This window comes from Podarcis filfolensis, assembly GCF_964270895.1.
Source record: "Podarcis filfolensis genome assembly, chromosome: 14".
Taxonomy (NCBI): domain Eukaryota; kingdom Metazoa; phylum Chordata; class Lepidosauria; order Squamata; family Lacertidae; genus Podarcis; species Podarcis filfolensis.
In genome coordinates this window covers 6,383,119-6,406,070 of record NC_139616.1, presented here as the reverse complement: position 1 = coordinate 6,406,070, position 22,952 = coordinate 6,383,119, and the positions used below count along the sequence as shown (strand labels likewise).

Genomic DNA, 22,952 nt, shown 5'->3' with positions numbered 1-22,952 from the left:
AGCCATTTATGCCTTGACTGACGAGCTGGTTGCAACAAGTAGTTCAATTCCAGGCACACATGTCTCTCCTGCCCAATGCTGATGCCCCATTCATCTCACTGGATTTGAATTAACAGAGTTGCATAAAAATCTAGTAAGAAACCATTCTCTTCAAGTCAGCCATTTTATTCCCTCCGTCCCAGTTTTGGCACAGAGAGTCCATTTCAATGGGCTTCATGTCATCTTCTCTGACAGCTACACTCAGCGTGGCCAAAGCAGAAGAGAGAAAAAACAGGGTTGCTTCTCACACTTTACAGACACAGAAATAAACAAATAGGCTCCAACGGAGATGCTCTCTAGGAGGCACCTTCCACCTCCATGGTGTCCTGTAACTGCTGAACCATCTTCTCTTCCAGCTCTTTGGATTTGCCTTGAAAAGAAATTAAAAATGCAAATTTTCAATTCCATAGTCCTCTGGAAAACCTCAGACTGCGGAACTCCTTCTCCTTCAAGAGGTTTTGCTGTGGCCTCAACACTGAACATTTTTAAACAGCTTTAGAAACCCACCTTTTCTTAATTAAGTCTAATCCATCTTTAACTGGCCTTTTTAATATAATTATTTTTTGCTGCATTTGTCAGGATTATTTATGGATTTTTTGCATTTTTGTGATTTTATAGTACAGTGATTTTAATTCGTTCCGGAGGTCCATTCTTAACCCGAAACCGTTCTTAACCTGAGGCGTGCTTTCACTAATGGGGCCTCCCGCTTCCGCCGGTGCACGATTTCCGTTCTCATCCTGGGGCAAAGTTCACAACCCGAGGTACTACTTCCGGGTTAGCGGAGTTTGTAACCCAAAGTGTTTGTAACCTAAAGCATTTGTAACCCAAGGTACCACTGTATTTACTTCAGGCAGGCGAGGTCCCCAAAGGCAGCATACAAATAATTTTAATGACGAAACCCCCTGTGGAATTCTCAGGGAAGCCCCTCTGCCTTCTGAACTGGCTAAGCTGCCCATTTCATATTACAAAAGGCTGCTTAGGAACAATACTCCTGACTTCCTGATCAGCCAGCCTCACCTGCGTGGGGAGCTCGGAGAAGGTGGATGTTCTGCTTGACCTCCTTGATATCTTGTGCTTTCTGAAGCTCTTTCCCCTTCTTTAATCTGGGGTGGGTGGGAGAGAAGAGATGAGCAGGAACACTCTTATTGCAAAATCAATGAAAGTAAGAGTACAAGCAGATTTTAATAAATTGGAACACACATTTCATGCCTGTCAAAAAGAACTGAGATATCACTCACAGAAGTCCAGCTATTAGCAATGAAGAGGAAACCCATTTTAAAAAAAACAAACAAAAAACACCTCTCACAGCAAAGCACGTGGTCATATTGGGTAATTCCGACAATTATGACCTTGTAAGGCCAACCGCTTTTCCCACTTTCAGCTGGTGGATCTTGTTCATTGATTTTGCCCCCAGAAACATCATGAGAAGCAAATTGTTCCTTCCAAATTTCTCCGGCATCTCAATGGACCCCAAGAGAACCAATTTGGGGGGGGGGAACTTCAGTGCAAACTGTAAATTTTGCCAATGGTGTTAAAATAGCTCCACTCATCCCAACTGCAAAACGCCCACGATTTTACAACATGCAGCTGGGGTCAAAGCCCTCCACCCTCAGCTGATGCCTCAAAGGGAAAAGGGATTACCGCCACTCACCTGTTCATGATGAATTTGGCCTGCCGCCTTCTCTTGATCTCTTCTACTCTCTTCATTGCATCCACTGAAATAGGAAGACAGTGTAATATTAAAATTAACTGCATTTGAGCCATGACCTCACTAGTTGGTCTTGGACAGGCTCCCGCTCCACCTGTCAAGAGGGATAATACTGACTCATTTTACAGGGCTTTATTACAATTGAGCAACGTAGGACTTTGAACAAATGAAATGTTTATATCACGTGCTATGGCCTTCTGCACATGTTCACCAGATGTTCAGTAATTGCGTATTTGGGGTTACTGCAATTATTGAGTTATTGTTGTATTTACTTTGATTATGTACTTTGTGGCTTTATATTCTGATTTTATCCTGTGAACCTCCCTAAGACCTGCAGGTCTAGGGCGGTATATAAAGTCTAGTAGTAGTATTAGTAGTAATAGCTATACTTGATAATTAGCTCAACTCCCACCCCACGATTCCATTTACACCATTAGAAAATGCTGGCACAAATTTCACAGGCACTTTTAAATTTCACATGCTGTGAACTACTAAGTTATGCTGGTTTAAAACAACAAGTTGATAACATTACTTAGTGTTTTTTGAAATCCTGCCCCACCGCATATAGGAATTGAACATACCTGTCTTATTCCAAAGCTCTCGCTGGTATTTCACGGGTTCATTTCTCCGTTTCTCAAACTCAAATGAATTGTCCTACATGGTTAAAAGCAGAAGAATTAGTGTCAGACAACTAAGTTTCAAGCTGGTGCCCCAAACATCTGTCTTCCTTTTGAAACATTTTTCAAAAGAGGCAAGTCCAGCATAACATTTGCAAGTCCAGCACAGAACTCGCAGCTGCTCAGAGCTGCAAGCCAAAGGCAAGAAAATGACTTACCTCCTCCTGAACTGCATGTATCACCACTCATCTCTAAGACCATAATCAACAACAAGTCCCTTTCACAGAAAAAGCAGCAAAAATGCCAACACAAAAAGGTCCAATCAGCAACTTAAGTACATCCATAGTGGCTGGGTGTTGTAACTGTGATGTGCTGTGGAGTATGGAGAATGCTCTGCAGTAACGTCGCTTTGGAAGGCAAGTGGACCAAAGCTGAGTTCACCAAAAAGGAGGATCAGACCAAGTGGATCCAACTAGTCCACCATTCCATTACCCACAATGCCAGAGATGTCCACAAATAGGACATGAAGGTATAACTGATGCTCCATAGAAGCTGATATCCAAAGAGACAACCTGCCTCTGAATGTGGAACATTATGAATAAAAGCTTCTAATAGTCCCCTCAAATCTCTTTGAGGCCAGTGAAAATCAATACATCTTGGGGCAGCAGACTTGACTTTGTTTGTTCAAGTTACTCTGTCATTTCAGCAGCTGCTCCACAGCTACAGGCCAGCAGTGCAAGCTCAGTGACACTTCCGTGCCTCAAAACCTTTAAATAATAATTTTACAGCACTCCTAGAATCCCACTTGCTTGAATGGGATTGGGGCACAGTGATGTGCCCAAAAGCACCCCTGACTCGCACACTCACCACTGTCAATTCTTTCCCAGATGCTTTGCGGAAGGCTTTGGTCCATCTGACCTTCCTTGGATTCCGCTTCTTCTTGAAGTTTTTGTGGCATTTTGACTTGCAAAACCGAAACACCTGCAGGAAGAGAGAGCAAATAGAAAATGCCTCCCAGGTCAAAAAGCTGTGCCTGAACCACAAAGGGGCCCTCTGGGTAGAGAGAGCCCAATGCCTGCTCCCCAAGGGGAGACAACAAGGGGCCAATCTGGAGCTGCCCCATTCTAGAGACGGATAATAAAGTGGCATCTACTCCAGTGAGGGACTGCAGGCACACAGACCCAAGCTGGTTATCAGTCAACTGAGCCACACTTTTGCAGCCAAAAATGCTCCCCACCCACCTAAGGAGGAACAATCTGGGTTTCCCTCAATAATCTCTTTATCAACATTTATTGTGATGTTCAGATCCTGCCACTACAATCCAAGCAGCATAGGCAACTGTGTTTACCCTGAAAGGCAGGAGTTCCCAGGGCTGCTTCTGGCCTGTCACTACCTTACAGGAGAAAGCCAAGTGCAGAGCAAAACCTTCGGCTGGCACAACTAAGGTGTGTTAGAGACCCCTGCCGCCCTAGCAGTTTCTCCCAAACTTGGGTCCTCTGTTGTTTTTGGACTGCAACTCCCATCATTCCTAGCTTTCAGGTCGGGGGTGATGGGAGTTATAGCCCAACAACTGGGGACCCAAGTCTGGGAGAAACTGCTAGGGCGGCAGGGGTCTCTAACACACCTTAGTTGTGCCAGCCGAAGGCAACCCACTTTTAAGCAACAACACGGCAACCCACTTTTAAGCAACAACAGACTTTTTAGCAGATGGGGAAGCGAAATGAAAAGTGCGGCGGGTGGGTGAAGGGATGGTTCCTGGGCAGATGCGTGAACATCCCGCGCGCCGATCGGGATGCAACCGCAGCTGCCACACAGCCACGTCTGAGTGCCCCATAAAGGGGGGACACGTATCATGCGAGCCCTCGAGAGGCAGGCCGCTATGGAGGAGCCCTAAGGATGGGCTGCGGGCGTGACGTCTCCACAGACCGACCCGCCGTCCCCACCACGTTACCTGCCTGAGGAGAAGCGGCACTCTGCCCATGCTCAGAGGCGCCCTCACTCACCTTGCAGTCGTTGCGGACGAACTGGACCCCGTGGCCCGGGTAGACGGGGCCGGAGCAGAAGTAGCACTTCTCCACACGCATCGCAGCGCTTGGCGTGGAAGGGAAAGGGGAAAAAGGGAGATTCCCCTTCCCCCGGACCGGAACTTCTGCTGACGCAACTTCCGGAGCACGCGGCTAGAGCGTCTCCCTGCTGCAGCGCCTTCTGCCGTTGCGCCGGGTGCGGAACGAGCACGCATGCGCACCCAAGGGCCCGCCGGCTTCCGCGTTGCCTTTGCGGAGGCGCCTGCAGCGCCCCCTCCGCGCGGGAGGGGAAGGAAGGCGGTCGAGGCACCACGCGGTGGTCCTTGGGGGGCTGGAGAAGGGAGTGAGCCTCCAAGCCGTGGGGCTGGGAGAGACATGAAGATACCCCCTCTCCCCCTGCAGGGCCGCCTCGGCTCAGTGGGCAGAGCAGCTGCTTGGCCTGCAGAAGGTGTCGGGTGGCTTCTCCAGGTTGGGCTGCGAGGAGAAGCCCCCGCCAGAGAAGGCGCTGGGGGGCCGCTGCTGCCAGGCCGACAGGACCTTCCAGCCCTCCCTGGAGAGACGGCTGGGCAATGAACATGGCACGCAAAGAAGCTCTTCTATCACTGAACTGTGGCATGGAAAGGGTGGTGGTGGTGAAAGGTGAATGGGTGGGAGAGCCATAGCTATCAACTTACAGATTTGAAAATAAGGGACCAGCAGCCCCGAAAATAAGGGATCAGCAGCCAAAATAAGGGATTTTGGCTTAGCTTATACATAAATCCGCCACTGATGGAGCCATGCTGCTTTGCCTGCGACTGACTTTTGTTTTGCAGGGGGTTGGACTAGATGATCCTAAGGGTCTACAACTCCCACCAAAGAAGAGCGGCAGACAAAACTGATGAACGACGTCGAGATGGCAAAGCTTACAGGCAGAATTAGAAACCAGGAAGAGGACCTCTTTAATAAAGAATGAGGAAAGTTTATAACTTATTTGAAAAGCTATTGGAAAGAGTTACATACATTGGTAGGATTGACAGAAAACTTGTAGTAAAAATTTGAACTATGGATGGACAAATGATTTATAAAAATAGTTATAAAAGGGATGCAGAGGGGGAAATCACTACATTAAGATGCTGCACTGGCTGGAGGGTATGCTAAGCAGCACGTCGGGGCTGCCGTCCTGGTGCGAGGAGTTCCATCGGCCCTTCCCCGCCCAAGAGGGAGGGAGGGAGGGAGAGACACTCTCGCCCACGCCGCCCGCGAGCCCAGCACGAGGCGGGCGCTGAAGCACCACCCTTCTGCGTCCCACCCCGTCCCCTCCTCTTCCTCCTCCATCAGGCCGCCTCCTCAGCCGCCGCCACCTCCAGCTTCCCCTGGCAGTGCGGCGCAAGTCTCGCAAGAGAGGGGCTGCCTGCCTGCCCGCCCACCACCACCTGTCTCCTCACGACGCGCCCCTGAGGGGGAAAAGGGAGAGACGGAGACATGGCAGCTCGTGTGCGCGCGCTCTCTCGCGGCGGAGGACCCCGAGCCGCTGCTTCCATCCCGAGCCGGGCAAGCATGAAACCCGGGAAATTTAAGGGACATCATCAATAAGGGACAGCAGCGGGACACGGTGCTGGGATAAGGGAGTTTCCCGCCAAATAAGGGACGGTTGACAGCTATGGGGAGAGCCCCGGGTGAGGAGCAGTAGGCATGGTCCCTAAGGCACTTGGCTCTTAATTGCCTTCCCCTTCTTTCTCTCCAGTTATTTCAGGGTCTTCTCTAATGATGGAGAATCTTGAGGTGCAGAAACAGGAGCACCAGAGAACTCCCATTATCATTGCTGACTCTTCGGTGCAACACATTTATGATGAGCGATGCGTAAACGTCTCCTGTGCAACTTCTGAATCATTCTGCACAGATTCCTGATCTCAGCTACAAATAAGTCAAAGATGCAGGCCACGGCTATAATTCATTTTTAATAGAGATACCTCTTCATGGCAGTACATGGCAGTTATAAATTTTCCATTTATACAGTTCGATAAATACAGCATGCGGGTCAAAAAATATGGCTGTTTCAGCCTTTTGTATCAAATCTAAAACACACCTCTGGTTTCAGAAAAATGCATCCCTGCCATGTACGCTGGCGTGATTTTAGCCTCAGTGTACAGGTGGCAGAGTTCCAGGACATTCCTCCACAAAGTGAAGTTCTATTTCTCCTTTGTTTAAAAAAATACTGGCTCTTTTGCTAGTCCTGGGTCCTTTCAAAGGCACTTACTTCCAATGAGCAAAAAGCCTCCAGTCAGTTGTGCGTCTCAGGCATTGGCAGACATTTGAGCCAATATTTTCATACCCCCTACCCCAGGCCCAGACACAAACTTGGATGTCCCATCTTGAGGCCTGAGCATGAGGTGGATTTTAAAACAGCACAGCAGATTTCTCAGAACATTAACAGCTCCCCTTAATCTCCTGGAATGCATTTCTGGATGTAAGCATGTTCACAGTTTACCCAACTGCTACTATCCTTTTAATACATTCAAATTTTCTTACTTATTAAAACTGTATTTGGCAGGGCAGGTTTTGACCTGCAGCACGTGGTCAACAAAATATCCAGGGTGTTCACATAAATAGATTTTTGGGTGCTATTTTGTCAACATCAGGGTGACAGCCCAGCAGAGCACGTTGCACAAACACATAAGGGTTTCTTATTTTGTTTATTATCTCCAATCATCTGGGCCTCCGTGGTGAACAGCAAGTCACATTTAATGCTCAGGTCTTACAACCAACCAGTTAGGCAGTTTGGTGGGTGAGCAGGGCTGGTGCATCAGGGAAGATGCTGTGGAATGCTTTGCTTGTATGCGTTGGGACCATCTGACACACACAAACCCAAACATGGCTAAGGGCTGCTAGCTTCAAGTCCGGCAATGGAATAGAGGCAGGGACTTAAGTGTGCAGAGACTGAATAAGACTTTGTTAAGACTTTTGAGCGAGATGTTTTAAAAGGTGTTGGGAAAATGTAGGTGCTCAGAAGATTGTTCAGTGGCACGGCATGGTAAGACAAAGTTAGTAGCTCTGCACCCCCACTTTGCACAAGCAAACAGCAAAGCCCCCTCCCCTCTTCTGGTGTTGTTCTCATCCCCTTCAAGCACATGCAGGAGGTGCTCCCAGGAGGCTCTAAGCCCCGTTCAAAGTACTGATTCTGCCCGAGAATAAATAAACTGATCTAGACCATTTGATTACACGCATCAGCGAAAGCAGGCAAGCTGCAGAATCACAGCAAATGAGTCTGGATTCTACCGGAGAAAAGAAAACAAGAGACGGCAGGTGTATAAGCCAAGAGTTTAACAGAGTAAGGCCTCGCCAGAAGAGTCAGTAATAATATTTTCGGTCCGATTGTGAAGGAGACTTTTTCCAAACAAAGAAACTTAGCACAAAGCATTAGCTTGCCCTCTATTCCTGTCAAAACAAGAAAATTTACATATGACACTTCTGCATCCGTATACATGCAACATACTCTTGCTCCACCTACTTAGGCAGGATAGCACATCTGGATTCTAGCAATACTAACTCTGAAAGGTGGCAGGGTTTGGTCCTGTTGCAAGGGCCAGCTTGATGTCTCTAAAAACCACAGATAGGGGAGCAGTTGTCCTTCAGATGTTGTTGGACTGCAGCCCCCATCAGCCTCAACAGCAGAGTGAGGGATGATGGGAACTGTTGGTCTAGCAACATCCAGAGGTGGAGATGGGATGCCGGGTCCCTATTATTGATAACAAAGGATTTATTTGTCTATTTTTAACGCATTAAAATACAGAACATTTCCAGTAACGGAAAACAAATTACTTGCTTCCTCTGGCCAATTCAGCCCACCCACCCATTTCTGTTGTTGCAACAAGGGAATTTAGGTCCTTAGAGGAAACAGCACTTGCTGTTAAGCAGCCAGTCTAAATCCTGAAAACTTAGGCCAGCCTAGCTAGTAACTAATAAAGGGAAACGGCTGCAAAGCACAAGTTGGTGTTGTTTGATAGTAAACTGGTGCTTAGCAGAGCTGATCATCACACATCTACATCTACGTATAGAGAAGGTGGTCCAAAAATTATTCATATTAAGCTTCAGCCATAATATCATCATAGCTTAATTTAAAATGTCGCAGTCACGTCTCTAGCGATCAGCAGCTACACTTGCTTTTCTCTTTTTCCTCACTGAGCTGCTCTGTGGAGCTGTGCCCATTAGGCTGCACTACCCCTTCTGGGATCCAGGACTTGTCCACACACCGTTCCATTCGCTTCATGATGAGGTCCAGAAGCGTCTCAATGGCCTTGCTCACGTTGGCCCCATTGGCAGCACTTGTTTCAAAATAAGGGATCCTGGAAAGAAGGCATCAGAAAGGTTTACTTTGCGGAGCTGTGGCATTCTGAGATAATGGAGGATCTCAGGAAGGAAAGGAGAATTAAGGCCTGCTTGGCTTCTCAGAACACAATTTTTATCGGAAACACTCACAAGGGCTGCTTCTGGACAGCCACTCTTTCGCAGGAAGGATACCAGAACTTTAGCTTTGCCCGGCTTTAAGTGAATTAGAGGTCCCGGTTGCCCAAGCACGACAAATCCACTTTAAAAAAGAATCCGACCTCAGAAAGCGATGGGATGAAAAGTGGGGGGTGAACAATGGGAGGGCATATAAACACAAGCAGATCGGAATAAATGTGCAATAATCTAACCTCCGTGTAAGTTCTGAGCAAGTAAATCAGGACAAATGCTGCTGAATAAACAGGGCTTTTCAAACGGCAGGAGGATGACCGTCTTCTGCAAGAGGACTGGGCAAAAGCAGGTCCTCATATTCTCCAGCTGGTGGTGCTCAAGAGGTGGCTGTTTTTGCAGGCCACTTCCTTGCTACTTTTTCACTTGGCTGCAATTTCTGTACCAAACAGTCCATTCATGAAGGCCAGAGTCTGACCTTTGGGTTCCCGTCCCTCACTTGGGAGTGGAGAGCAGGAGCTTCTGGCACCGCATTCCCTGCACAGTTGCCAACAAGACTGGCAGAGTCCACTGGGGTCCCACCCAGACCTACCCCTTCACAGGAAGGAGGAGGTGGCTTGCTCCCAGTTCTGCTCAGTGCCCCAAGGCAGGGGTGAAACTAGGCTTTCTTTCACCCTGGTCTCCCACTGCTGTCATCCCCCAACAACTGGTGTTCAGGATGAAGACTGGAGGTGGAGGGGAGGGTCTTCCTTCCTTTCACCTGCAATGAATCCCCAGTCAATGGGGTGGGACTCACTGGCCCCAGGAAGAGTTTTCTCCTAATGTCTTTGGGGGTTCCCCCACCAACACGCACCCTCCTGGAGCATCAAGGGCTGCCACAATATTTAAAATTAAAATAAAATAAAATAGCTTCTTTATCACTCTTGTGCAAGGCTCAGTCAGGTAAATATCACTCTTGCACAAGACCTCCGTATTAAAAAGTTAAAACAACACATGGAAATAGATCATGACACCACCGCCCCCAACAAGCTTCCATTTCCCCAAATGAGACATGAAAACTAAGGAGGGTAAAGTTTGCTCTTGTGCACTTCCTGGGAGTGTGTGTGTGTGTGTGTGTGTGTGTGTGTGTGCACAAAGATACAGGAATACCTGTGCAGATGCCCAGAAAAGGAAAAAAAGGCAGTGGAGGATGGGGGCGAAGGGACTGAGGAAGGATCCTGGGCTCTGAAGGATTATTTCCATCTCCCTGAGGAGTACCAGGTCACCAGTTTTTCTGTTAAGCAGCTCCTTAGAGGAGCTCCCTCCAGCCTCTCCTGGAGGCAGCCACCGCTCTGCCCAAACCGCAAGAATAACGGGGAGGATGTGACTTGCCCATGCTTCTCTGCAAGTTCCTTTGCATCCTCTTCTTTCACCACCCGCTGCTCTTCCAGGTCGCTTTTGTTTCCGCACAGGACCACATCGGGGTTTTCACAATAGGCGTGGGTTTGCAACTGGCCTAACAGTAACAGGAAAAGGGAAATGCCAGGCTCACTTGCTGCAACAGCCAGAGAAGTGGCGAAAGCAGAGCACTCTATGGCCTTCCTGCACAGATCCCTCCATTCTTACATTACGGTGAATTCTCCCTACCTGTGACTGTCACACACCCAGTCCCCTCCATGGGCACCCGAAGGTGTCCTGTTGCTCCCATGCAAGAATTTAGCCTGTCACCCTTGTGAATCTCAATCAGGCCTGGTGCTAGTAGAGGCGGACATGAGTCCATGGATGCAGTGACCACCCTCCTCTCCAGGACCCCAAGCAAATGCACTGGGTGATGCTGCTGCACCCACAGGGCCCAACAATGCAAAGGGAAGCGATTCAGAGGGCAGCCGGGAGGCAGCGAGGGTGAGGGCCTCTTCACCCTTCGCCAGGGTGGAGGAGTGAAAGCTGTTCAGCTGAGAAAGTCAGAAAAATGCCTCTGGAGGTTCTTGTGCAGGTGGGGACAGATGGACCCCAGACAGAAATCTGAGGCTGGGGCATAACATGCCTCTTACAAAAGAACCTGCCCTGCCCACCACAGGAACCCAATTAATAATAATACCTTTATTGTCACTGTACAACCTGTGTACAATGAAATTAAATGCCATGGAGGACAGCTGTGGCATGTCCCCAGCCAAGACAACATCTGCCCCCAAGCTTTGCTTGGGCAGTAGAAAGAAAAGGCTTTGTTCGCCAGGACTTTTCATCTGGCAAACAGACGGTTCACGTTAAGAACACTGTTTGAAAATACACCCCCACAAAAAACCAAAAGACGGCTGCTTTGGATTCAACCTTGCACACCAAGGAGACAACTGTGGGGAAGGTGATCAAGGTTGGGGGCAGACACTACCAACCCAGGGGGCATTATTCTTCCTCCTTGACCTGTGCCCGCTTGTGCCTCAGTGGCTCATGGCTTTCTATAGGGCTGTTGAAGAAGAAGAATTCCCTACAGGCCCACGTTTTTTTAATGGCACAAAATAATGTATCCAGACTTGTTCCATGCTGACTTTTGGGGTGTTCCCCACTGGCTGCAGGGCCAGGGTGAATTATGGGCCTGTCTCTCTCTACAGCCCCACACCCACAGGGGTCATACTGGGAAAAGGCAGCTGCCCAATGGGGAGTGCGGGAAGACAGCCTCTTACTCATCCAGTTCCTGATGTTGAGGAAACTTTGCTCGTTGGTCAAATCAAAGAGAAGAAGAAAGCCCATTGCATCTCGGAAGAAGGCAGTCGTCAAGCTACGAAACCTGCAAGGACGAGAAGGAAAGATATTCTTTTAGCCAAGAATAAACAAGGACCTGCAATAAAGGAAGTTATTAGTCTGAAGCATTTTACCACTGACTTCAAAGGAACCAGAATTTGTGATATAATTACTATGGTCCAAGTCTAAAGTAATCTGAAAGGAACAGAGGGACTCTTGGGGAGGGGCTTTAGTGTCTCAAGACACCTCTTAGCAAAGGCCTTTTAGCCAATTGTCAACAACAGAAGAAAAGCTGCCACAGAGGTCAAGTTAGGATAAAGGACAACTTACTGAGGGGGGGTGGGCGAGCTTAGAGGTGTTTAAAATGATGGATAATGTGGAGAAAGGAATAGAGGCAGATGTTTTTCTTCCCCTTCATAATATTAGACCTCAGAATCATTTGTTTCTGTTGACTGATGGGAGATCCAGGGCAGAGAAAAGGAAGCAGCTCTTGATTAAATTCTGGAATTAGCTCCTACAAGTTTATTTGTTTTATTTATTTATTTATTTCATTTCATTTAAGATTCACTTCCTAAGAAACATCTCAAAGCAACAATAAAAATGTCAGCAATGAAATATATACTTAGGATGCAGCGAGGGCCGCAAACATGGATGACTTTAAAGGGAGATTAGGAAAATGAATGAAATGAATGAGATTAGAAAAATGAATGGAGGTGGTCAGGAGCTACTTGTGCTCAGGGGGCGGGGCACATCTCATCTGCAGGGACAGAAGCTACAGCCGTTCCAGTTGATGCAGGGGGACGACCCCAAGCCAGAGAGAGCTATTGGCCACTGCAAGAAAAGGATGCTCAACTAGAAGGATCTTCTGAAGTTCTTACATTTTCAGTCTGGCTCTATTTCTTCTTTGTATCCCTTACCTTTCTTGCCCAGCTGTGTCCCACAGCTGGAGATGTATTCTCTGTCCTCGACCACTAATGCCATCCGGCCCGTTTGATCGGTACACCTGTTTAAAAAAGGCATGCCATTGGACGAGTGCCTCCAACTAGCGTCTCTGGGAATCTCCCTCCACAAAGAGCCCCCCACACCTTCAGTCTTCGGGAAGCCTGGGCTGTGGGCTTAGAGTCAGGTATTGAACTGGCTTTTATGGCTCTGCTCCTGGGCTGCTTGCACCTATGGTCTGCTTTATCTGCTGTTAGTAATTGGATTTAATTTAGGAGAGGAAATACAATGAATACAATATTTTAATATTGTTCCCCAGGAGCTGCTGCAGCTGTTGTTGTGAGGGTTTCTGCAGGGTCCAAAACTCAAGCTGCAAAACCCAAATAAGCCCAGTTGGCCTCCTCGTGGGCTTGGTCAGTTTCCAGGATGTTTTCAGAGGATTTCAATCCTGGTATAGAGCAGCAGAAGCCTTTGGAAGAACTCACGACTGAAAACACTTCCAGTGAATATTTCTGAACGATGATCGTTCAGAAACGGCTGGAAGTTTTTGTTAGGAAATGTTGTTACTCAGGCCTCTACAAATCCGCTTGCCGTCTGTATAGAGTTTCTGCTTGCTGCGATTCGAGAACCCACCCCATCCATGCCCCAAACCCTGGGAAGGAGAGCAGAGGAGGAGCTCCTCCAATCACACTGGGCTTTAGAACAGGCAAGCCCCTGCCCCAAAGCCAAGTGAAAGCAGGGAGACCCCTTCAACCCCATTTCCAAAGAGGAGGGCAGCTTTCTAATGTCATGCACTGTGGAGCCGGCAGAAGTAGCATCCAGGAGACCTGACACAGCTTCTTCCTCCTGCTCCAATGCCCAGTGCAATATCTCTGTATTTAGAAAGATTCATAGGTTGCTTAATCACAAAACATTTAAGCGGTAGACATTAGAGGTGCCCCACTCCACACACACATGCCGCCCCATGTTCTCAGGCACACAAATGGAGCCATCAGTGGTGACTGCAAATGGTGGCTGGGTAGTAAATAAATCCAAAACGTCTGGAACCTGATTTTGATTGCTTAGATTTCAGTGTAACAGCAAAAAGTACAATCAGATAAGAAAGACACTGGCAATTTAGCTGCACCTTTTCTCCTGGCAGGCTGGCATTGATTGCTAGCAGCAAGTAGGAAAGGGAGGCTCCCGGACAGTGTCAAATTGATCTCATTATAGGCAGGGACGGGATATTAATATATGGAAAACCAGGCAGGCAGAGGCTGCAGCAGGAAGAGGTACGTGGAAAGGAGATAGCTACTTCTGCTTCTGTTGGGGACAGAAAAGAAGTCAAAGGGCAGCAGCAACAGCCTGGAAAGGGACTTCCAGGAAGCCTGTTCTAACAATGACAGCAGACAAGGCTTCAAGAAAGACAAACAGATTTCTGCATGCCTAATTTTCTCATTCCCAGCAGCTCTCTTTTATTTTAATGCAGTTTGTGCTGCCCAGCTTAGTAGGATGATGCAACCTCATTGCTCCCAGGTGGGTTGGGGAATGGCTGAGACCATCAGAAGGTCAGAACAGCAGGAGGGCCCAGCTGACTTTGGGCTCATCCAGACTTGCACTTGTCCCATGCCTAGAAAGCAAGTGTCCGAGCAGTTTTCCCCTTGCCCTGCTCCTTTCCCAGGGAAAACTGACTCTCTCTGTAAATTGAAGCAAACGGCCATCCGGAGAAAAACTGAATTGCTGTTTGCTCTGACTGAGAGCTAAAGAGCAGTTTTCCGGGGGGAGGGGAGTAGCAGGACAAGATGACGAGTGTATAAGCCCTTTGAGACCCGTGGCTGGGCAGGAACAAGTGGCTTTGAAATTACAGAGGAGTTTGAAGTTATTAGGGCCAGATTGTTTGCATGAAGTGATGTGGCAATGCAGGACTCTCAACTAGATCATCCATGACAGGGGACCATGCAACTTCTGCTGAAAAACCTCCACGGAAGGAGAGTCCACCACTTCTTGTGGGAGTTACAGGGAATCTTATGGGTTGTTCTGCTAAAGAATGAGCTGACCAAAGCCACCATCTTCCTTGCAAACAAAAGCCCCAGGCCATTTCCTAGAGACTGCTGCTTCTATAACCGACAGAACTGCACAGGTGGGTGGGTAGAAGCTGGAGAGAGGCAGATGGTGGTGGCAGCAGGAAATCTACGTGGACTGGACTGGAGTCCGGTCTCAGAAATGGGGATGGAAATGGCCCCTTCCCCAGATTGTTCTCATTCCTTGAAACTAAAAGGGAAGCTTGTTTTGGTTCACTAGACCATGCTGTCTGCCCCACCCAGCAGGCCTGCAAGGACAGAAGGAGGTGGTTGTAGAAGAGCACCACTGAAAGAGGCATGTGGAGAGGGTACTCTTTGGAAATGGCACCCAGGCCCATTTGGCCAAACTGCTAAAAAGGTATCTACGGGACCGCCTCTCCCGATATGCCCCAAGGAGGACCTTAAGGTCCATAAATAGCAACAGCCTAGAGGTCCCAGGCCCTAAGGAAGTCAGACTAGCCTCAACCAGAGCCAGGGCCTTTTCAACCCTGGCTCCGGCCTGGTGGAAGGCTCTGTCTCATAAGACCAGAGCCCTGCGGGATCTGATTTCTTTCCGCAGGGCCTGTAAGACAGAGTTGTTCCGCCTGGCCTTTGGCTTGGAGCCAATTTGATTCCCTCCCCCTCTTTCTTTTTTCTTTTTCCTTCTGTGATGGAACTCCTATTTGGAGACTTCTCTGGCTTTTTTCTGGCCCACGTAGGACCAGTCTGGATAGTTGGCCTTGGTGAAGACTTGACGTTTTCATCCCCCCAAAAGTTTCTGATTTGAGTTCCTACTGAAATGAGGCTGCATTTTAATGTTGTATTTTAATCTTGTTTTTAAGTTGTATGTCAATCAATTGTTTTTATATTTGGTGTTAGCAGCCCTGAGCCCGGTCTTGGCGGGGTATAAATAAAATTTAATAAGAATAAGAATAAAGGCAAAATCAAGGCTGTCGCATTTTGCAAGCGGCTGTGAAAAATAAAAAGCACGTTTTGCAAAGTCGTTTGAAACTGCACTTGGGGTGAGCTAATGGATGACTCCCCCATACATATTAGCCACCTCCAAAGTGCAGACCTGCAGACCTCGTCCCTTCTCCTTCTCTGCTTCTCACCTGTTTATGTCCAAGAAGTACCAGGAATCCACATGCCCTGCCAGGTTCAGGGAAAACTGGGTCAGGTCTGAGTTCTGATCACAGTTTTCTGAAAGGTAGCTGAAAGTGAGTCCTTCCCCCCCCCCCCCGCCAAATGGAGATGTAGAAAATGGTGGGAACTTACCACCCTCTTTTCCCGGAAGTCGATGCCAACAGTTGTTATGAATTTTGAATTGAACTTGCCATCTGTGTACTGATAAAGGAAACTGGTCTTCCCCACACCAGAATCGCCCAGGGCTAAGAATTTGATTAGGTAATCGTAGTCCCCATCAGACATCGTGAGAACTCTGAGGACAGCCTTTGGGGTGAGACAGAGGGGAGGGGAGGGGAGGAAGAGGAAGGGAGCAGCTTTCATTTCCGTTCATTTTCCAGTAACTATATATTGCGTTGTCTGAAATCCCAGCTGTCAACTGTCCAGAGCTCACAGCATCTCCTCCATGGAGCCCAATCTAAGCACATGGGACATTTCCCCCGAAAAGAACAGTGCATAGTGCTCTGTGTGTGAAGAAGACTGTGCACACAAGATTCCTTTGCAGAACATGCTGGGAAGATGTAACTTGCAATAGATTTACATACATGCACAGAACCAGGGAAGTCTTCATACTGTACATGACACAGGTGTCCATCTGCCCACCCCACCCCAAACACATATAAGGAAAACATCGTGGCTGCAGAAGCCAAAATCCAGACTCTGATTCAGATACCTCCTTCAGTCAAAAAGTTTTCTGAATAGGCATGGAAAAATTACTCCATCACAGGACTCAAGTACACATGACAGGAGATGCCTGGTGCAGGTGGCCTGAGTGTCAACCACCCCCAGCCCCTAACCCCCAACACATACACACACACACACACACACACACCAGGTAACATTTGGTTTTTAAAAAAACCCAGATGAGGTGTTGGCATGAGAACAAGCTTTGCATACTCTTGGTACAAAAGGTGTAATTAAGCTCAGTATTATCCTTGCTCGCCTCCAGACTGTCAGTATTTTGCAGGAGGAATTCAAGCGCATGTTGGGAATTTAGTTTTTTGGGGAATAAAAATAGATTAAAGCACTCTGTCATCCTAGCACAACAAACTTTTTAGTTTAATTAAATAAAACTCTGGCTTTGGGGTGTTAGGAAAGTGAGTGGCAAACACACTGCAAAGTGTGGGATGAACAAAGGATTGGTGGGAAGACACAGCAAATTGGGGCGAACACTCCCTGTTGTATAACCTAAGGTAAAGGTAAAGGTACCCCTGCCCGTACGGGCCAGTCTTGACAGACTCTAGGGTTGTGCGCTCATCTCACTCTAGAGGCCGGGAGCCAGCACTGTCCGCAGACACTTCCAGGTCACGTGGCCAGCGTGACGAAGCTGCTCCGGCGAACCGGCACCAGAGCAGCACACGGAACGCCGTTTACCTTCCCGCTAGAAGTGGTACCTATTTATCTACTTGCACTTAATTGTGCTTTCGAACTGCTAGGTGGGCAGGAGCTGGGACCGAACGACGGGAGCTTACCCCACCTCGGGGATTCGAACCGCCGACCATGCGATTGGCAAGTCCTAGGCGCTGAGGTTTTACCCACAGCGCCACCCGTGTCCCTTGTTGTATAACCTCCTCACATACAAATCAGAATAAACGCTGAATAAAGACGGGACATAGTCTAACCCCCACATGTGTTTTGTGCAGGGCGAGTCTGGGTGAACGCTCAATAAACAGGTTGTCTGATGAAGTCACTTGATAAATGTTATTAAGAAGTAGCAACTGGTGCTCACCATTTAATGGACTTCTGCATGGAAAGGGGTATTAGGGATGCGGGTGGCACTGTGGGTTAAACCACAGAGCCTAGGACTTGCTGATCAGAAGGTCGGCAGTTCGAATCCCTGTGACGGGGTGAGCTCCCATTGCTCAGTCCCTGCTCCTGCCAACCTAGCAGTTCGAAAGCACGTCAAAGTGCAAGTAGATAAATAGGTATCACTCCAGCGGGAAGGTAAACGGCGTTTCCATGCGCTGCTCTGGTTCGCCAGAAGCGGCTTAATCATGCTGGCCACATGACCCGGAAGCTGTACGCCGGCTCCCTCAGCCAGTAAAGCAAGATGAGCGCCGCAACCCCAGAGTCGGTCACGACTGGACCTAATGGCCAGGGGTCCTTTTACCTTTAAAGGTAAAGGTACCCCTGCCCGTACGGGCCAGTCGTGTCCGACTCTAGGGTTGTGCGCTCATCTCACTTAAGAGGCCGGGAGCCAGCGCTGTCCGGAGACACTTCCAGGTCACGTGGCCAGCGTGACGAAGCTGCTCTGGCGAGCCAGCACCAGCGCAGCAAATGGAAACGCCCTTTACCTTTACCTACATCCATAACATGGCCAACTTTCTCTCTCTCTCTCTCCATCACATTATACCACAGATGAGGCTGCCTGGCCTAGGCTTATTGACTGTGTTTCAGCCTGGTTTTGGAAGAAGGAACTTTAAAGTCAGGGGAAATGATGCCAAGGTGCTTTTTATAGGTTTTCAGCTGATGGTAACGGAGCTAAATTGTGCTGACCTGTACTTCCAACCTGCACGGGTTTTCATGATTTATTTTTAAAATTCCTACCTGTCCTTCCTGTCTTCAGAACACGGCGCTCAAGGCAGTTAAGAAAATACAAAAATAGTCTAGTAATGAACAAGCTGTTCTACCTGTGGAAAGGGGTGAGCAGGAAGATGGGGCTGTTATGACAGGCTGAGGGCTAGATATGCTATTTAGGAAAAAAGAAAAGACAACACCTCATTGATGCCTTGGCATGATAATCCCTGAGAGGAAACCAGCCGAAAATCTCTCCCAAGGAAGGTTGGCACAGATAAGAGAGGCAGCAAGACTATTGTTGTCCTGCAGGGTTAAGCTTCATCCTCCTCCTCCTCCTCCTCCTCCTCCTCCTCCCTGCACAAATATTTAAGAAGCGGTCTCCACCCTTAGTCTATTTAGGTTAAAGCTAAACAGCCCAGGAGCCCTTCCACAAGAACAGCAGCAAAGCCCAGGCAGGATTTCAGCAGGCGGGTTAGTCAGCATGATGACCATCTACAACATTTTTGCAAATGTCATCACACACCACCAAATGCCTATTAGTATAGCAATCTATACCTTCAGGAGGACATAAACAAGGTGCAGATGGCACAATAAGACCTGGAAGAGCCTCCACTTCAGGGAGGGTTTGGCCAGGCAGAATCCTCAGAGCAGCATCACATAAGACTAAAGGAGGACCCACAGGACCACCTGAGCACACAGCAGCCATTTGCAAGGCCTGCATGGTGCAAACTGGAGCCGTGCAGGAGCAGAGGCTGCTATTGGACTCATCACATGCCAAGCCAGCCTCCCATTTGGGAGGGTTTGCAGCAGTGCACAAGAAGTTCTGCCCTGAGAATGGACCAGTGCCAGCACATGGACCAGCTCTGTGTGCAGCGGCCACATAAAGCAGATTTCCACTGATGGCCAAACCTGGGATTCCAGAAAGGGACAAAACATGGCTCTTGGGAAGCTGCAAGGCGAACAGTCCCAGCCATAATCAGCAGCACTCTGCTCTGCCTGCTGCTTCTCCCTGACCTGAACATTTCGCTAAAAGTGGCTGGAATTAACCCCTCAGCATCTGTCCTATGTGCTGCTGCTGCAGCTGCTGCACCTATACACAATTTGCACCAGTGTTAAGCTGGTTGCACATACGGTATTTACTCAAATCTAATGCTCAGCTTTTTTGGCCAAATTACATTGCAAAAATTAAGGTGAGCATTAGGATTCTACGCACATTTACATTTGCCAGCAATTACTTTTTTTGGTTTCAAGGTTCTGAAAATTGAGAGGTGCATTGGATTCAATGGTGCGTTAGACCCCGTTAAATACGGTAATCCCTGGCTTTAGGCAGGCCTTTCCTAACCTGGTGTTCTTCAGATATTTGGGACGCCAGATGCTGCAGCTGCGGCAACTATCATTCAAAACATCTGGAGAGCACTGGATGGGTTTGGGCAAACAGCTTGAGTTCAGGCAGTCTCATTTTAAAAGGGATGCATGGTTGAGGGGGGACTGATTCCAAGTTCCTAGCCTGCCCAAGGGCACCCTGGGTCTTTTAGGGTAGAGCTATGCTGCTTGCTGCTTGCTGCTTGCTGAAAGAGAGCTGCTGGCTTTGAGGGGAAAGGCCCTCTGCTTGGGGGCTCCCTGCAGCTCATTCTTACACCCAAATAATACAAATGGAAGTTCCTGCACTGAAAAACAGCACAGCTGGAAGGCAGAGGTCAGGATCAGGAAAGCCACCTTTTCAAAGTGAGCTTGAATCCCCAGCAGCAGCTGAGTCCCCTCCCTCCCCCCCAGGTGTTGACTAACAACTGACCAGGTAAATGATCACTTTCAGCACCAAGCTGCCTCAAGCCATGTCCCCACCCCCACCGACTGCTGCTCCCCTGGACTGCACCCCAGGCATCGCCCCAGAAAGGAAAAGCCACTCACCTCTTGGACAGCAACACCACAGCAGCAGCAGCGTGCTCTCGCCCAAGGCACATTCTCCCCAGCCCAGCTAGCGGAGGAACAGCAGCCGGAGGGGCCCCACCTGCTTCGCACACAGCCCGGCCGGCAGCTTACGTGTCACCTGTTTGCTCTCTTGACAGGTGGGGCAGGTGTGCCTCGGGCGGGCTGGCGACAGGGCTGGGCTAGGGAGCCCCTTCCTCATCTGGGCACAGAGGCACACAGCTGCCCTTTATCTCCTGGGGGGCTCGGATCCCCACCCCTTCCAGACTCATCATCCCTCACACAAAAAACGGTACAAGGTTGCAGCACACAGGTGGCAAGGCTAGGGAGCCATCGCCAGGCATCAAGCAGAGGAGTGTTTACATTGCTGCCTTATATCCAGGTGAAACTGTTTCCCAGCTTCTGTGCCTTTCACAGCTCTGCCCACCCAACTCCAGCTGTTCGCAAGAGGACAGCTCCTGTTTGGGTACACTCACCAGGGGGCGTTGATGGGTCGGGATGTATTTCTCACCTTGTGTTGGCTACCGTAATATTCACTAGAATATTAATTGTCATTTTTCCCTTGTGTGTTTTACCTGTCTTTTTTGTGATCTGAGTTTTATTTATTTAAATGCCAAGTGAAGACTGGCAAACCTACAGCACTTCCTAACAGGGAAGAGGATGGCTCTGGCGCTAGAAATCAGCTCGTCTGACTCCTTGCACACCAGGCACTTAGCCATAACTTTTGCTTCCTTGTGCTTAAAATATCGTATTCCCCACTCTTGCTTCCGAAGGCCAGCTGATAAGAAGGCACCTGACTTCGTGGAAGAGGCTTACTGCCTGTGCACCGTCTGTCATGTTTGATTCATAACAGCCATATGCAACCTGGCAAACCTACCCTTTCCAGAGCGTGTCCTTCGGAGACCCGTCTGTTGTAGCTGCCAGAGGAGGCTTCTACAAGGAGAGAGAGAGAAAGAGAAAGCACGGTGCGTCTTGGCCATGGTGGCAGCAGGGATTCTTTGCTCCCTCCTCCCAAAGTCTGGGCTCTTGTTTACATCTGCCTCCAAGAGCCTGAGGGGCAAGAAGTAAGCAATGCATTTAAATGATAGGAATTTTTTTTTAAAAGGTACAAAAAACTCAGGCTTCCATACTTGAGCAGTGCTGTCAGTTAGGAGAGCCAACATGGAGATCTAGATGGGTCGATATTGTGATTTGTTATATGGCAGAGTCCCAGGCCCTTTCCTACATTCCTGTGAGGTTTACTCTATTTCCGGATTTGCTCTTTTCTGTTGCTGCAATCAAGTGGCCAAAAATAGGATCTTGTAAATACAAAGCCAGAAGAGAGGTGACCATTCCTCTGTGTGTGAAACTAGTTAACTGAAGACAGAGCCATCACCTGCTTTTACAAAACAACCCCCTTCCTCATTGCAGAAGGAAAAAGGATGCAGGGAGTTAGATGCTGGAGAGAACGCTTGCAGCTTGTGCCTTAGACAACTGGGGGAGAAAAGGGAAGCTAGGGAGTCCACATTTTCCTGAGAAGAACCTTGGAGGCAACATGTGGGGTGGTGACGGTAGAAAACAGAACATAACTAATTAAAGCAAACTCAAAACATGCAAAAAAAAACACCCAAACCACATACCCCAAAAGCATGCACATGAGAGATTTCTGCATAAGACTCTCCTTAATGCTACTGCTGAAAAGTTTGCAATGGGCCAGATTCAGAGCCACGTGGTCCTGATGTGGTCAGCAGGCACGAAAGCTGCAGGAAAGCTACTAGATCAGCTAGGACAGCCTTCGCTGAACTCCTGCTTTGGACTGCAACTGGGTGGGGCTCAAGGGAGTTGTAGACAACTGGGCTGGGACATGTGTCCTGGCTTCACTTTCCTGCCATTTGGCCACAACAACTGCCCTTTTGACCATGCTTAAAGAATGTGTTCCGGGCAACAACTATGGCTGCCAGGCCAGGAGCAACTGAGACCTGGACATACCCTCCAACCTTTATCCGATGAGAATAGGGACGTCCCATTCCATAATGATAATTTTACTATTTGTACCCAACACATCTCACTGGGTTGCCCCAGCCACTCTGGGCAGCTTCCAACATATATAAAAATAAATAATAATACATTAAAAAATAATAAAACATTAAAAAAACTTAATAAACACTTAATAAATAACACTTAATAAAACATTTTTTTAAAAAACGCTTGGAGGCCAGATAATGCCCATACCCTCCCACATTTTTCCAATGAAAATAGTGACATCCTAAGGAAAAGTGGGACATTCCAGGATCAAATCAGAAACTGGGACGGCTTCTCTAAATCAGGGACGTCCCGTGTGCCCTATGATTTCAGGACCCAAACCTGAGACCTAGGGCAGCCCCTGGTGATGTCACAAGGTTGGCCCTGAAGATGCAGGTAAATTGGGAGAAGGGAGTGGAGGAAGGCAGACCTGCCACACACACCTCCCTCCAAGTGTCAATGCTTTAATTTGCAGCCAGCTCCTGAGAACTATATATACTTGAAACCTGAAGAGTTCAGGCCAGACCTGGAAGTCTGGCAACCCTAGCAACAGAACAGAGCCAATATACTCTTAGCCAATTTGCTAATACAGTGGTACCTCGGGTTACATACGTTTCAGGTTACAGACTCCGCTAACCCAGAAATAGTACCTCAGGTTAAGAACTTTGCTTCAGGATGAGAACAGAAATTGTGCTCTGGCGGCGCGGTGGCAGTGGGAGGCCCCATTAGCTAAAGTGGTGCTTCAGGTTAAGAACAGTTTCAGGTTAAGAACGGACCTCCGGAACGAATTAAGTACTTAACCCGAGATACCACT

The 22,952-nt window shown here is 48.4% G+C and overlaps 2 protein-coding genes across 6 annotated transcripts in view; both read right to left on the bottom strand.

Annotated features, from left to right (window-relative positions):
- Window positions 1-60: 60 nt before the first annotated feature.
- Window positions 61-4,585, bottom strand: RSL24D1 (ribosomal L24 domain containing 1). The gene is made up of 6 exons (XM_083584603.1): window positions 4,368-4,585; window positions 3,232-3,345; window positions 2,329-2,401; window positions 1,691-1,754; window positions 1,057-1,142; window positions 61-409 (listed from the first exon to the last, which is right to left on the bottom strand). Exons 1-6 carry the CDS (start codon window positions 4,446-4,448, stop codon window positions 336-338), a joined length of 492 nt encoding a protein of 163 aa, XP_083440729.1. The 5' UTR covers window positions 4,449-4,585; the 3' UTR covers window positions 61-335.
- A 1,721-nt stretch (window positions 4,586-6,306) lies between these two features.
- RAB27A (RAB27A, member RAS oncogene family) overlaps window positions 6,307-22,952 on the bottom strand; it is a 20,727-nt gene continuing 4,081 nt past the window's right edge. For 2 of the 5 annotated variants that reach the window (XM_083584634.1, XM_083584633.1), the window contains exons 2-7: window positions 21,015-21,070; window positions 15,788-15,961; window positions 12,452-12,537; window positions 11,477-11,580; window positions 10,191-10,314; window positions 6,307-8,710 (exon numbers count right to left, since the gene is read on the bottom strand). In XM_083584634.1, the coding sequence (XP_083440760.1) occupies window positions 8,512-8,710; window positions 10,191-10,314; window positions 11,477-11,580; window positions 12,452-12,537; window positions 15,788-15,940 (666 nt within the window). In that variant the 5' untranslated portion in view covers window positions 15,941-15,961; window positions 21,015-21,070 and the 3' untranslated portion in view covers window positions 6,307-8,511. Of the gene's footprint in view, window positions 8,711-10,190; window positions 10,315-11,476; window positions 11,581-12,451; window positions 12,538-15,787; window positions 15,962-20,119; window positions 20,244-21,014; window positions 21,071-22,952 lie in introns of those variants that run through there. The other 3 variants (XM_083584635.1, XM_083584636.1, XM_083584637.1) reach the window with 2 other exon arrangements.